General features: G+C 44.1%; 1 protein-coding gene across 1 annotated transcript in view; it reads left to right on the top strand.

The window, feature by feature from the left end:
• Nucleotides 1-14,207, top strand: part of B4GALT6 (beta-1,4-galactosyltransferase 6) — a 140,986-nt gene that overhangs the window by 106,778 nt on the left and 20,001 nt on the right. The window contains exon 5 of the mRNA XM_040354112.1: nt 11,402-11,518. Within this exon, the coding sequence (XP_040210046.1) occupies nt 11,402-11,518 (117 nt within the window). The remainder of the gene's footprint in view (nt 1-11,401; nt 11,519-14,207) is intronic.

Genomic DNA, 14,207 nt, shown 5'->3' with positions numbered 1-14,207 from the left:
AATGAGCCCATGAATAGCGGGCAATGTAGGATTTTTATATTGGCCTCCGCGCACAAAAAAAAAAAACGCTCTTTAGGCTCCAAGCACACTGAAGCTGATAAAAGCTATAAAAAAAACGCCAGTAGCTTTGCAGAGAGCCTTTCAACGTTTTTTGCTATCTGGTGGCGTACTCAATGTTAAGTATGGCCGTCGTTCCCGCGTATAATTTTAAAAATGTTACGTTGTTTGCGTAAGTCGTCCGTGAATGGGGCTGGACGCCATTTACGTACACGTCCTTGCGACGTCATTTGGAGCAATGCACCCTGGGAGTTTTGACGGACGGGGCATGCGCAGTTCGTTCGGCGCGGGGACGCGCTTCATTTAAATGAAACACGCCCCCTACCCGCCCAATTTGAATTCCGCGCCCTTTACGCCTCAAGAGATGCACTACGCCGCCGTAACTTACGGCGCAAATTCTTTCAGGATTCAAATGAAAAAAAAGGAAGTTACAGCGGCGTAGCGTATCTCACATACGCTGCGCCCACGCAGATGTATGTGGATCTGCCCCAATGTTTTTGAACATTTTTTCATCATGTATACACGTGCTCAGCTAAAAGTAAACAACATATTTTTTTATTTATTTTTAAATATATAAAAGTATTAAATATTTACTATACTGTCAAAAGTATTGACACACCTGCCTTTACACGCACATGAACTTTAATGGCATCCCAGTCTTATGCCCCGTACACACGATTCGAAAATCGGATGACAGAGATATGTGAGATATATAAAATGAATGGGTGTGTATGTGTGTATATATATATATATATATATATGTGTATGTGTATGTGTATGTGTGTGTGTGTGTGTGTGTGTGTGTGTGTGTGTATATATATATATATATATATATATATATATATATATATATATATATATATATATATATATTAAATAAATTGAATGTGTGTATACAAATGATACAATCAACACACACAAAATTGTCTTGATATATATATATATATAATGTGTGTGTGTATATAAATAAAAAATTAATGTGTGTATGTGAGATATAAAAAATGAATGTGTGTGTACAAATGATACAATCAACACACACAAAATATATATTTAGTGTGTGTATACATAAATAAAATTAATGTGTGTGTGTGTGTGTGTACAAATGATACAATCAACATACACAGACACACAAAATATATAATTAGTGTGTGTGTGTGTGTGTGTTGATTGTATCATTTGTAAATGTGGTTTTTGCGCCTTCAGAAAGGGCTGGTGTTTTTTTCTGTCTAGCCGTGGTGATTCTACCCCGTATGCTTGGTGCTCTGAATAGGAGAACTGAAAGTTTTTTGTTTGTTTTTTTCAAACATTTTAACAACGTATTTCGAATTTTTATAACAAACACCGTGGACTGTGGAAGCTGTCTGCAAAATCAATTTATGTAACACAAGCCATGATCCACAGTGTACATGTGTGCAGTCTATTTACTCCTGTATTACCTGCTTGGTTGGACCCTAGTGATCAGACACTGGGCCAGTGGTGGCTATTTTTACCGCAGAAATCTAACACCTTCACATATAACATCCATTGCATTACTTTAATTCTTTCTTCATTTCACACTCCTGTTGAACTGTGGCTTTTTTGCAGAATGCGACGTGACTGAAGTCTAGCATGTCATTTTACACAGGGATTTATTTCCGTATGTACTTGTCCAATAACTCTTTTACACAAGGTATTTAAAGAAAAAGGAAGTCATTAAATTTGTATGGGGAAGTGCTTGCTTAGTATATGGATTATTTTTTTTAGACATGAACTGATGTTAAGTTTGATTGATTTTTATTTGTTATATTTAGAGCCAGTGGACTTTTATTTATTATAGGTATTTATAATGTCAACAAATTACACAGCGGTTTACATACTGTATACAGTGTACATTCACATCAGTCCCTGTCCTCAAGGAGCTTACAATCTAAAGTTCCTAACTCACATTCATACATACACATTCTAGGTCCCGTTTAGGAAAGACACAATTGGCCCGCCAGTGTGTCTTTGGAATGTGGGTGGAAACCGGAGAACACGGAGGAAACTGGGAAATTGTGACTTCCAGACGGGTAGTGCTGTGGTTGGGATTTGAACTGATAACCATGGTGCTGCCAGGCAGAAGTGCTCACTATTGAGGCTAGGTTTACCCTAGTGCGACTTGGATGCTGGTTTTTCCCGCATCAAATTTGCACGACAGGAGATTGTGACCCTCTCTCTATGGAGCCGGTTCACGCATCTCCGCATCGGCTCCCTAAATTGAACAGGAGTCTTGTGTGTCTTCTAGTCAGTTTCAAGTCTGAATTCAGACAAAATTCAGGCTGAAACGGTGAATGAAGACGCACTGGACCTCTGCTGGGGGCCGCTCCGTGCTCCGGTGTGAACCCAGCCTTAAAGGGGATCTTCAGCCTATTTTTAAAGTTGCTTGATGGATTCCTTTTCCCGCCTATTAGAACACTAATGGGTAGTAAAAAAACAAATATATATATATATATATATATATATATATATATATATATATATATATATATATATATATATATATATATATATATATATATATATATATATTTTTTAGCTGTCTACATACCTTTTTTTTTTTCCTTTGTACTTCCTGCTTTTCAGTCTTCAGGAATTTTATTTTATTTTTCGCTTGAGAGGGCAGAGGAGAAGCCGATTGGTTACTATGCACAGCTGCACCAGATTCTGTGTGCACCAGTTTTAATAAATCTTCCCTATAGATCAGTCTATGAGAGGGTGGGGGAGGAGGGCGGAGAGGCACGTCCAGTCCTTGAGAGGGAAGAAGCTTAATCCTCTGATCGCCTGACAGTGCAAGCATCATAGAAAATGTGGAGGAGGAATCATCGCCGGGGGGGGGAGGTCAGCAGGAGGTGCAATGACCGGGCACAAGCACATTGCCACCTGCATGACGGCGCAAGTCAGATCAGTTGACTGGCAGCATAGGAGAGATCGCTACACCCATCATTGTGTGAGATCAGACCTGCTGGTGACATCAAGCGTTTGTGTTAATCTGGCTTCCCCTGCCCTTACTTAAAATGGCTGCCCACACAGCAGAGGTGCGACTTGGCTCTGAGAGCACCCCCTGGCGGCGCGGCTCTGACAGCACTCCCTCCTCCCCTTCCGCAGGAGTTCTGGCACGTACCCACTTGTGTAGCAGGATTGTGGTGTCCTCTCCTAGAGTGCGGGCAGTGGCGGGTCCGGCTCACGCTCCTCCAGCTTCCTCCACCATGTTTCTCCTCCTCCGCCAAACAGCTAGCCATCCAATAAGATTGCCTGACGCTTTGGCCAATCGTCAAACAGGTCTGCCTGTTTGCTTTAAAAGAGAAGTATGGGTTTCACAAAAAACTATCTATATATATACTCACGTATGGTGGATGCAGCATATATCGCCTGCAGGCTGTAAGACCAAGAACTGAGCGATCAAGCACTGCTGGTCGCTCAGGTTTGGATCTTTGGGCTACAGAAAGCTGGTGACTGTTCGTCTCCCACTCTCTGCTCTTACCCTCCTGTGGAGGGGGCGGGGAAGCTGGCTTAGGCTCTCAGCAAATCGCTGAGCCAGCTACCAGTCCAAGCACCTGGGAGGATCCCGACAATATTGTTGGGTTCTTTTCAGATCATGGACCATCTGAGTGACCAGTACTGAAAACGGGTCACAGGAGTTCAGAACAAATTGTACTTCTGTGATCTGTATTGCCAAAAAAGCTTTTACTTTAAATTTCTTTATGCACATAATAAATTCTTCCCTTGACGCTCAGTAGCTTGCATTTGTCATCGAACATTTTATACATTCCTGGTTACATATCTTGTAAATGTGCCTTTGCCTTTATAATCTAAACTCAACAGAAGTGTGATGATCATGCAGTTGAGGTGGAAGTGGATGTTCTGTAATAATATCTTTTGTCTGTCAGATGGGTGAAGCCCCAGATGTGCCTTAAGCCACGTTAATAAAGCAAATCTTCCTTTGAAGCCCTTATTCTTTAATTGCAATAAGGACCTGAGCAGTATTTTTATTGAAGCAAATTATATTTGCTCAATTTCACATTGATCTGTCAAATGGAATGATCCTGGGAAGATTACAGAGAAAGTTAAAGCATAATTACCTAATCCTCTCTGCTTTAATCTGGATTGATGTCATGGCCATGAAATGGATTACATTAAATACACAACGGTGTTTGAAATATGGTCTGTTTTGTGGCTTTTTATTCTAGAAAGTTTGGATGAGGTACCCACATTATCCTTTTTACTCTACAAATGTGGAAGATAGAAGAGGTAGAGATACTGGGGCAGATCCACATATATACACTGCTCCCAGCGCTTATGTAAGATATGTTACGCCACTGTAACTTACTTGGCTTTGGTTTGAATCCTCAACGAATTCGCGCCGTAAGTTACGGCGGCGTAGTGTATCTCTTGCGGCGTAAGGGCGTGGAATTCAAATTGGGCAGGTAGGGGGCGTGTTTCATTTAAATGAAGCGCGTCCCTGCGCCGAACGAACGGCACATGTGCCGTCCGTAAAAACTCCCAGGGTGCATTGCTTCAAATGACGTCGCAAGGACGTCATTATTTTCAACGTGAACGTAAATGGCGGCCAGCTTCATTCACGGACGACTTGCGCAAACAACGTAAAATTTTAAAAATTAGACGCGAGAACGACGGCCATACTTAACATTGAGTACGCCACCATTTAGCAGCTTTAACTATATGCCGGAAAAAGCCGAATGGAAACGACGTAAAAAAATGTGACGGCCGGTCGTACGTTCGTGGATCGTCGGAAATAGGTAATTTGCATACTCGACGCGGATTACGACGGGAACGCCACCTAGCGGACACAGAAAAATTGCATCTAAGACCCGACGGCGTACGAAGACGTACGCCTGTCGGATCTAACACAGATGCCGTCGTATCTTGTTTTGTGGATACCAAAACAAAGATACGACGCGCAAAATTTGAAATTACGCGGCGTATCTCTTGATACGCCGCGTAATTTCTTTGAGGATCTGCCCCACTGTCTATTACTACAAGTATTTGGACACCTGCCTTTACACGCACATGAACTTTAATGGCGTCTTAGTCCGTAGGGTCCAATATTGAGTTGAGTGGCATCTTGATATAGCGTGGTCATTTACCCCATAGGATCTCGACGCGCTGGTACATATACTAGGGCCAATTTAAATGGGAGACAATTAACATACCGGCATGTCTTTAGAGTGTGAAAGAAAACCGGAGTACCTGGAGGAAACCCACGCAGGCACAGGGAGAACATGCAAACTCCAGGCAGATGGTGTCGTGGTCGGGAATTAAACCAGCAATCCTTTTGCTGCTAGGTGAAAGTGCCAACCACTACACCAATGTGCTGCCCCTAGTTTTCCCACTTTTTGCCGCTATAACACCTTCAACTCTTCTAGGAAGGCAGTCCACAAGGTTTAGGAGTGTGTCTATGGGAATGTCAGGCACTAATGTTGAACGAGAACGCCTGGCTTGCAGTCTCGCTCTAATTCATCGCAAAGGTGTTCTGTTGGGTTGAGGTCAGGACTCTGCAGGCCAGTCAAGTTCCTCCACCCCAAACATGCTTATCCGTGTCTTTATGGACCTTGCTTTGTGCACTGGTCCAAATCATTTAGTGGAGGGGGGATTATGGTGTGGGGTTGCTTTTCAGGGGTTGGGCTTGGCCCCTTGGTTCCAGTGAAGGGAGATCTTAAAGCGGTGGTTCACCCTCCATAACAACTTTTTAGCATAAAATGAGGCATAGTAGCGCGAGCTACAGTATGCCTGTCTTTATTTTTTTATCCCCGTACTCACTGTGCACTCGTAGAGACAAGATTACGACTCCCTGCGGGGAATGGGCGTTCCTATGGAGAGGGAAGGTGATTGACGGCCGGCTCTGGCACGTCACGCTCCCCAAAGACAGCCGGAACAGGTCTCGGCTCTTCAATCACCTTCCCTCTCCATAGGAACGCCCATTCCCCGCTGGGAGTCGTAATCTTGTCTCTACGATTGCACAGTGAGTACGGGGATAAAAAAATAAAGACAGGCATATACTGTAGCTCGCGCTACTATGCCTCATTTTATGCTAGAGGAAACATTTTTTTTCTTTTTTTATTAATAGGGTGAACCCCCGCTTTAAGGTGTCAGCATATGAAGACATTTTGGACAATTTCATGCTCCTAACTTTATGGGAACAGTTTGGGGACGGCCCCTTTTTGTTCCCACATGGCTGCGTACAAGTGCACAAAGCAAGGTCCATAAAGACATGGATGAGCAAGTTTGAGTTGGAGGAACTTGGCTGGCCTGCACAGAGTCCTGATCTCAACCCGATAGAACACCTTTGGAATTAATTGGAGCGGAGACTGAGCCAGGCCTTCTCGTCCACATCAGGGCCTGACCTCACAAATGTGCTTCTGGAAGAATGGTCAAACGTTCCCATAGACACACTCCCAATCCTTATGGTCAGCCTTCCCAGAAGAGTTATAGCTGCAAAGGGTGGGCCAAGTCAATATTGAACCCTACGGACTGAGACGCCGTTAAAATTCACATGCGTGTAAAGGCAGGCGTCCCAATACTTTTGGTAATATATTGTATGTTTCATAGTGACCAATCGGATCTAAATCTAAACCCACTGCTGGGAAAATGATTGCTTTTGCCTGATGTTGCCTGGCGTTTATAGTATGCATGTGGGTTATTTCAGAACTGTCACGTTGGCTCTGGACTTTATTCATGCTTGATTGTTAATCTCAACCTTTACCTCCATGCCCTTTGAATTATGTGATTTTTTTATTTTATCATTTTATAAGCAGTGAGATCAATAAACTTCCTGGCATTACCTCCTGTCCCTTTACAGTAACTGGCAGGCTTACTTTAGCAAGTGTATCTGGTTTCCACCATCCACCCCCCTGCCATGCATCTAATTCTGCATTGCGATTAGTTATGTGCAGAGCTGGTGTACATAGAAGAGTGATGAGTCTCCATTCGTAAGGCCCATGCCTATAATGGTGCGGCTCATTAATAAACCAGCAGCATTTACTTTGTCACTAATGCCAGAGGAGTCAAGGATTTTATGTGATTACTGGTTAGGCTGCTATATGCCATGTCCAGGCTGTGTCGCCTTTGTTTAGGTCTTGTACACACAGACATCAAAAGAAAATCAACTTTGTAATAACTTGTGCAATGAAAAGGAGTTTGGTTGTCAAGGAAGCCTGTAAATAATTCAGCTTAATGTAACTACATACCAGAGTTGCTCGTGTTACTCTGATGCAGACATGGCCTGCATTCTACGTACAAGTTGTATTCTGGAGCTGCCATGTTTGAGGAGCCTTAAAGGGGTAGTAAATGTACAATTTGTTTCCTAAATAGCTTTCTTTACCTTAGTGCAGTCCTCCTTCACTTACCTCATCCTTCAATTTTGTTTTTAAATGTCCTTATTTCTTCTGAGAATTCCTCACTTCCTGTTCTTCTGTCTGTAACTCCTGGGGTGGAGAAAGCCTTTCGAGGGGGGAGGGGGCGAGCAGGAGTGTCAGGACGCCCACTAACACACAGCTCCTTTCTCTATCTGCAAAGTAGAGAGTGTCCTGACTTGCCTGCTCGCCCCCTCCCCCCTCAAGAGGCTTTCTCCACACCAGGAATAAAGCCTCACATTACTGTGTGGAGTTACAGACAGGAGAACAGGAAGTGAGGATTTCTCAGAAGAAATAAGGACATTTAAAAGCAAAATGGAAGGATGAGGTAAGTAAAGGAGGACTGCACTAAGGTAAAGGAAGCTAATTAGGAAAATAAATTGTACCTTTACTACCCCTTTAAGCTCTTATTAATAGATTCATTTATGGTTTCAGATTTTTCTCTGCTACTGGAACCTTTGGGACATTCATGTTTTACAAAGGACAAGGAGGCAGTCTTTACGTTTGCCGGAGAAGAGATTTAGTCTTCATCCATAGAAAAGGCTTCTTCACAGTAAGAGCTGTGCAAATGTGGAATAGACTCCCTCAAGAACTAGTTCTGACCCGCTCATTAGATTGAAAGCGTTGGATGCATTCTTAAAGTGTTATTAAAGCGGAGGTCCACCAGATTTTTTTTTTAAAAGCCAGCAGCTACAAATACTGCAGTTGCTGACTTTTAATAAATGGACACTTGCCTGTCCATCGCGCCCGCGATGTTGGCAGCCGAGCAATCGCTCGTCTCTCGGCTGCCCCCGCCACCGTCCTCTGTGAGGGAATCAGAAAGTGAAGAATTACGTCTTCACTGCCCAGGTCCCTACTGCGCATGTGCGAGCCGTGTCCTCACTGGTCCCCGCTGTCTCCTGGGACCAGTGTGTTTCCCAGAAGACAGCAGGGGGTGACACGAAGGGGCGTAACTCCCGCAGGAGTCTATTCCCGGAATTGGATGCGAATACCTGTATTATACAGGTATCTGCACCCCCCTCCCCCTGAAAGGTGACAAATATGACACCGGAGGGGGGGGGGGGTTACGAAAAGCGGAGGTTCACTTTTTGTGTGGACCTCCGCTTTAAAGCCAGGGCCCTGCATTCACTATATCTGGTCTCCCACAGTACACAGAACATGGAAATGCAATAGTTTTAGTAAATGGCTAAATACCTTTTCTCATCAGCAATATATAGCAGTCTTGTGACTAATATCAGTGTCTGGTTAAAGCTTGGAGGAGGAGTTATTCTTCTCTGACTGTCCTATGAGGCTGCAGGACCCCTCTGTGTGGACAGTGCTGATTGGCCCTGTGCTGATCATATGCACTCTTCCAAGAACAAAAAACCTCTAGCAATATACACCAAACTGAGCATGTGCAGCTTGCCCCTGAAGCTCTGTTCTATCAAGAGATGGATTGGGGACAGTGCAAGAAAGGGAGGCTCAGAGAAGATGGGATCAAACTGCCTTTATACACAGTGCAGAATATTAACCCCTTAGGTTCCCCAGTGAGTATAACAAGCATGCTTTACTGCAATCACAGACTGATTTTACTGTTGTGGGTTTAATAACACTTTAAATGCACAAAATATAACTGGATAACATTTATTGGTAAAAACACCAAAGACCGTTGATCCAAAAAATATCTGGCTGAAGGAATCACCCCCCCCCCCCCATGGAGTAAATTGGAGCATACTTCATAGGGGTTTTGTGCCTTCCTCTGCATCGCCTGTTGATCTTGAATTGTGTATATTAAGGTGTTCTATTTACTTATTTTATCTATTGGTTGAGCTAGATAGGCTTGTGTTTATCTTTTTCAACCTTTTAGTTTCCCTTTCAGGGATCTCAGCTAAATAGAGGTTTATGCTGAGAAGCAACTTGCTGAAAAGGTGGGCGCAGAGGGATGAGCCAATAAGGCTGTTCCTTTATTGGCCAATCAGTCTGGAGGCAGAGAAATGAACGAGCCATATTGGCGTACAGAATTGTCAAAGCTGCTGTTTGAGAACAGAAGTTGTAATTTTGGCAGTTTTTATGCACATTTATCAAGTTCATGTTATTTTAATGTCTAATAAGCTTGGCAACATTTACATAATACTTGGTGTTCTAACCAGACACTTAAATGTAGGATGGATGTTTGTAGATCCTACTCTCAAAGCCTTTCTAAAGTCAAAGGGTCTTTTTTCTATTATCTTCATGCAGTTTATGCATGAAGATAAAAACCCTTCTGTGTGCAGCAGCCCCCCTAATACTTACCTGAGCCCGTTCTCAAACCAGCAAAGTTGGACAAAGTCTCTACTGTCCGTGATTCTCCCTCTTCATTGGCTGAGACAGCAGGGGGCACCATTGGCTCCTGCTGCTGTCAATCAAAGTCTGTGAGCCAATGAGAAGAGAGATGGGGTGCGGCTGAGCCACGGCTCTGTGTCTGAGTGGACACACAGAGCAGCGTCTTGGAGCAGGTGCCCCCATAGCAAGCTGCTTGCTGTGGTGGCACTCAGCAGGAGGAAGGGGCCAGGAGCACCAGCAAGGGACCTGAGCAGAGGAGGATCTGAGCTGCTCTCTACAAAACCAGTGCACAGTGGAGGTAAGTATAACATGTTTGTTAAAAAAAAAAAATAGACTTTAGTATCACTTTAAAGAGGAAGTAAAGGCAAACAAAAAAAACCCTGCAAGACAAAGGCATAATGAGCCAGTATGCATAGCATACTAGCTTATTATATAATACTTGCCTCTGATGGAAGCCACCGCAGCCATCCTCGTACAACGCTCTGGCGGCCGACATCTTTCCTGTATCCAACGCTGTGATTGGCCGGAGCCGCGGTGACGCATGCACGTGTAAGGGCACAGCCTTTTTTTGGAACGGCATAATCGCCATTGCTAAAGTGCGCCTGCGCCGTAGACATCGGCGCCCGTGATTTTAGTAAATATCTCCTTAACCGCGGAGGTTTAGGATATATTTTAAGCACCTACAGGTAAGCCTTAATCTAGGCTTACCTGTAGGTTAATGTGGTTGTAAAGGGTTTACAACCACTTAAAGTCAGTTGCTGTATGGTTGACTTGCGGTGAGATCAACCCGGCCATACACATACAAATATCTTACAGATTCCTACACCCAGACAGCGGTTGCATCTTATTGGATACAGAAACTATTCAGCTAACAATTTTCCACCAAGGTTCATCAGTCAAAAGACAGCTGACAGAACCACCCACTGAGCCAATTTTGGCTGCTTCACCTGGAACCAGATGAAATTTGAACAGTGTCTGGCCAGCTTAAAGTGGTTCTAAAGGCAGAAGTTTTTTTTTTTTTTATCTTACTGCATTCTATGCATTAAGGTAAAAACCTTCTGCATGCAGTTTCCGAATTGGAATTTCTTGTCTGGGAATGGGCTGACAAAAGCCCAGGCGCCAGGATGCAACTGCTATTCGCCTTGGCGACCTGGCGCTTGGGATTTGTCGAGCCCCGTATGTGTGTGTGTGTGTGTATATATATATATATATGAAAAAAATATTATACTTTGTCCAGTTCCCTATATTGGGACCTAGGATATCCAAGCAACTAACTAGTTTCAGAAGGAGGTCAGTGGTGGGAGCCTCTGTATCTCCTTTATCACAGGTTTCCTTTATAAAGACTACCAATACACTATGCAGCATTGTCCTTTGTGTGTAACTATGATAAAACATTGGATTGTATGGCTGTATGTAATCTGTAAAGCAATGTGGATTATGTTGCCACGCTATAAATGAATCAATAGAAAATGCTATAGCTATACGTGATGGTGTTTGAGTGATAGAATGGGTTCCCTCGTGCTCAGCAACTGTGACGATTATTAATTTACATTTTCTTTACAGACCATTCTGTGCTTCGTAACTTATTTCTCTGATTTGATAGTCAAATGTGAGCCAGAGAGCTGCCATATAAATGTGTGTTCTCGTTTTTGCAGGTAGCAATCCTGATTCCATTCCGAAATCGCCATGAACACCTGCCTATTTTCTTCCGCCACCTGATACCCATGCTGCAGAGACAGCGCTTAGAGTTTTCCTTCTATGTCGTTGAACAGGTAATTTTCATAAAATGTACTATATTGGGATTTTCTCCTGTACAGAGATTCTGAAAGCACACTTCTATTATAAAGGTTTGTATGAATTGTGAAGGAACTGGCCTAATTTTAAACACTGAGCTCTAGTTTTAGTATTTGTACTGCATTATTAAAGCGGGGTTCCGGGCATAATTTTATTTTTTCAAGCTAAAATTAATCATAGTAAATAGTCCCTAAAACATATCAATAGCTCCCCAATCGTTCCAGAAATCATTGCAAACACTTGCCTTATATCCTCCAGCTCATGTTGTGTCCGTATCCATCATATGTGTGGGCATGTGAAGCCCAGTTTCTTTTTCTTCCTGGTTTTCAGGGAGAGGTGCATGCTGGGCGATTTTTTTTTTTAGGCACAGTAATGCCCAGAGAATCCTGGGAAATTAGTGTCATCATTTCCCAGGAGGCAATGGGGTCTTAGGACAGGAAGTTGAACCACCTAGGACCAGGAACTAGGCAGATTAAGAAATCTAAAAGATAGGTGCACAGAAAAAACGAGGCCCGCAGTGCACTTCCGGCGCCAAAGAGTATGATCTACTGGTTCTAAGCCCCCATGACGGGTAATAGGTGTAGACGAAAATAAAAACCTAATATCACAACAGAGGATAAAGGTATATACAGAGCAGCTGTTTAAAAATAAGATAAAAGAAACCTCAAATAAAATTGTATATAAAAAACACCAATATTAAGAAAACAATAAAGGATCAATTGGTAAACAGCGCTGATGTTGGTGAGTGTCCAGCTACACAATAAATAAATAAAATGATGACGTGGCAAAAATAGTCCTAAAGTGGTAAGTGCTTCTAGGGTTAAGTGGGTAGTGCACCCTTCACCAACTCCAAATCTTCACCAACAGTGGCACTCGCCCCCTCTGGGGTTCACACTCACCAGAAGGATGAATAAAACAAGCCTTGAAAATCAATTCCTTTTCACTCAGGACTCCGTCACCATCTCAGAAAGCAGCAGGGGTTAATTCCCAATGTTGGTTCATATAAAACACAAAGAACATCAAAAATGGTGCAATACTTTAATGAATTAACCCCTCATACAGAATACACCGCTTCTGATCTGCGTACATTAAGGCCGGTACCTCTCGTAGAGAGCTTTTGGAGTCCTTTCCAGTCCTTATGAAAGCGGTAGGCTATATAGCGGATGCTTCGGCTGAATCCGTGAAGCTCTCCGCCAGATCCTCGGCGTTGATAAATTCAACCAGAAGGGCCTTATGGGTTAAGACCTGGCAGGGGGACACAGCCTCTAAGCTGAAACTGTGTGGCTTACCTTTTGAAGGAGACTTGGTTTTTGGCACAGGACTAGACACCGTCCTAGATAGGACGGCGGATAGAAAGAAGGCTCTTCCTTTAAAAAAGGTAGATTCGGGGCCCAAGAAAAATTTTCGTCCTTTTTTCCAAGCCAAGGGTCCTAAGGAGGCACAAAGAGGTCAGGGTGGTAGACCCTGGCGGTCCCAGAGGGGCCGCGGGAAGCCTGGGGTGTTGTTTCGCTCCCCCAGCCAACCTGCTAAGCCCCAGTGACGGTCTCCCAGCTGTGGGTGGTCGGCTCCAAGCCTTCCTTCCACAGTGGGCAGAGGCGACGTCCAGTCCGTAGGTGCTCAAACTGATTGCAGAGGGATACGCACTGGAGTTTTCGGGAAAACCACCGTCGCGGTTTTATGTGACCCAATTGCCCAGGGAGCAAGAGAAGTCTCAGGCTATGCTGACATTAGTGGAGGATTTTCTCCAACAGAGGGTGATTACGCCAGTTCCCCAGAGAGAACAGGGGGAGGGCTGTTATTCCCATATATTCCTTGTAAAGAAGCCGTCGGGCAAATTCAGGTTAATTTTAAACCTGAAGGTCCTGAATCTAGCTATCCGGTACAAGAGATTCCGCATGGACTCTATATACTCGGTGAGAAAGCTTCTTCCCCTGGGGTGCTTTCTAGCTTCAATAGATTTAAGGGATGCTTATTTGCACGTCCCGATCAGGACTTCCTCCCAGCGCCATCTGCGTCTAGCCATCAGAACAGTGAGCGGAGTGAGACATTTTCAATTCAGAGCCCTCCCATTCGGCCTTTCCTCCTCTCCCAGAGTCTTTTCAAAAGTGGTGGCAGAGGCCTTGGCACCCCTAAGGCTCAGGGGGATTTCTATAATTCCATACTTGGACGACCTCCTGCTGTTCGCCAAGTCGGAGGAGCAGCTTCTCCTGGACCTGAGGAGGACCCAGGCTCATTTGGAAGGGCTCGGTTGGATCCTGAACAAAGAAAAGTCAAGTCTAGTGCCCTCCCAGAGGATAGTCTTTCTAGGATACGTTATAGACTCTGTTCAGGGGAAAATCTTTCTACCAGAAGAAAAGATAGAGAAAGTTCAGGCTGCGGTGAAGACAATTCAGACGAATGTGCCGATTTCTGTGCGCTCAGCCATGTCCACAATGGGCTTACTCACGGCCGCCATTCCGGCGGTGCAGTGGGCTCGTCTCCATTCAAGGGACCTACAACAGGTGATCCTTCAGAATTGGACCCATGGGGAATCCCTAGAGAAGAGATTCAGAGTTCCGTCTTCAGTGAAGAGGAAACTTTGGTGGTGGAGAGGCCAGGCAAATCTGCGCCTAGGTCTGTCTTGGTCCTTCCCCACTACAAGGGTCCTAACTACGGACGCGAGTTCGT

The sequence above is a fragment of the Rana temporaria genome, chromosome 5 (genome assembly GCF_905171775.1).
Source record: "Rana temporaria chromosome 5, aRanTem1.1, whole genome shotgun sequence".
Lineage (NCBI taxonomy): Eukaryota > Metazoa > Chordata > Amphibia > Anura > Ranidae > Rana > Rana temporaria.
The sequence above is the reverse complement of the archived record's forward strand: the minus strand, read 5'-3'. Positions and strand labels throughout refer to the sequence as shown.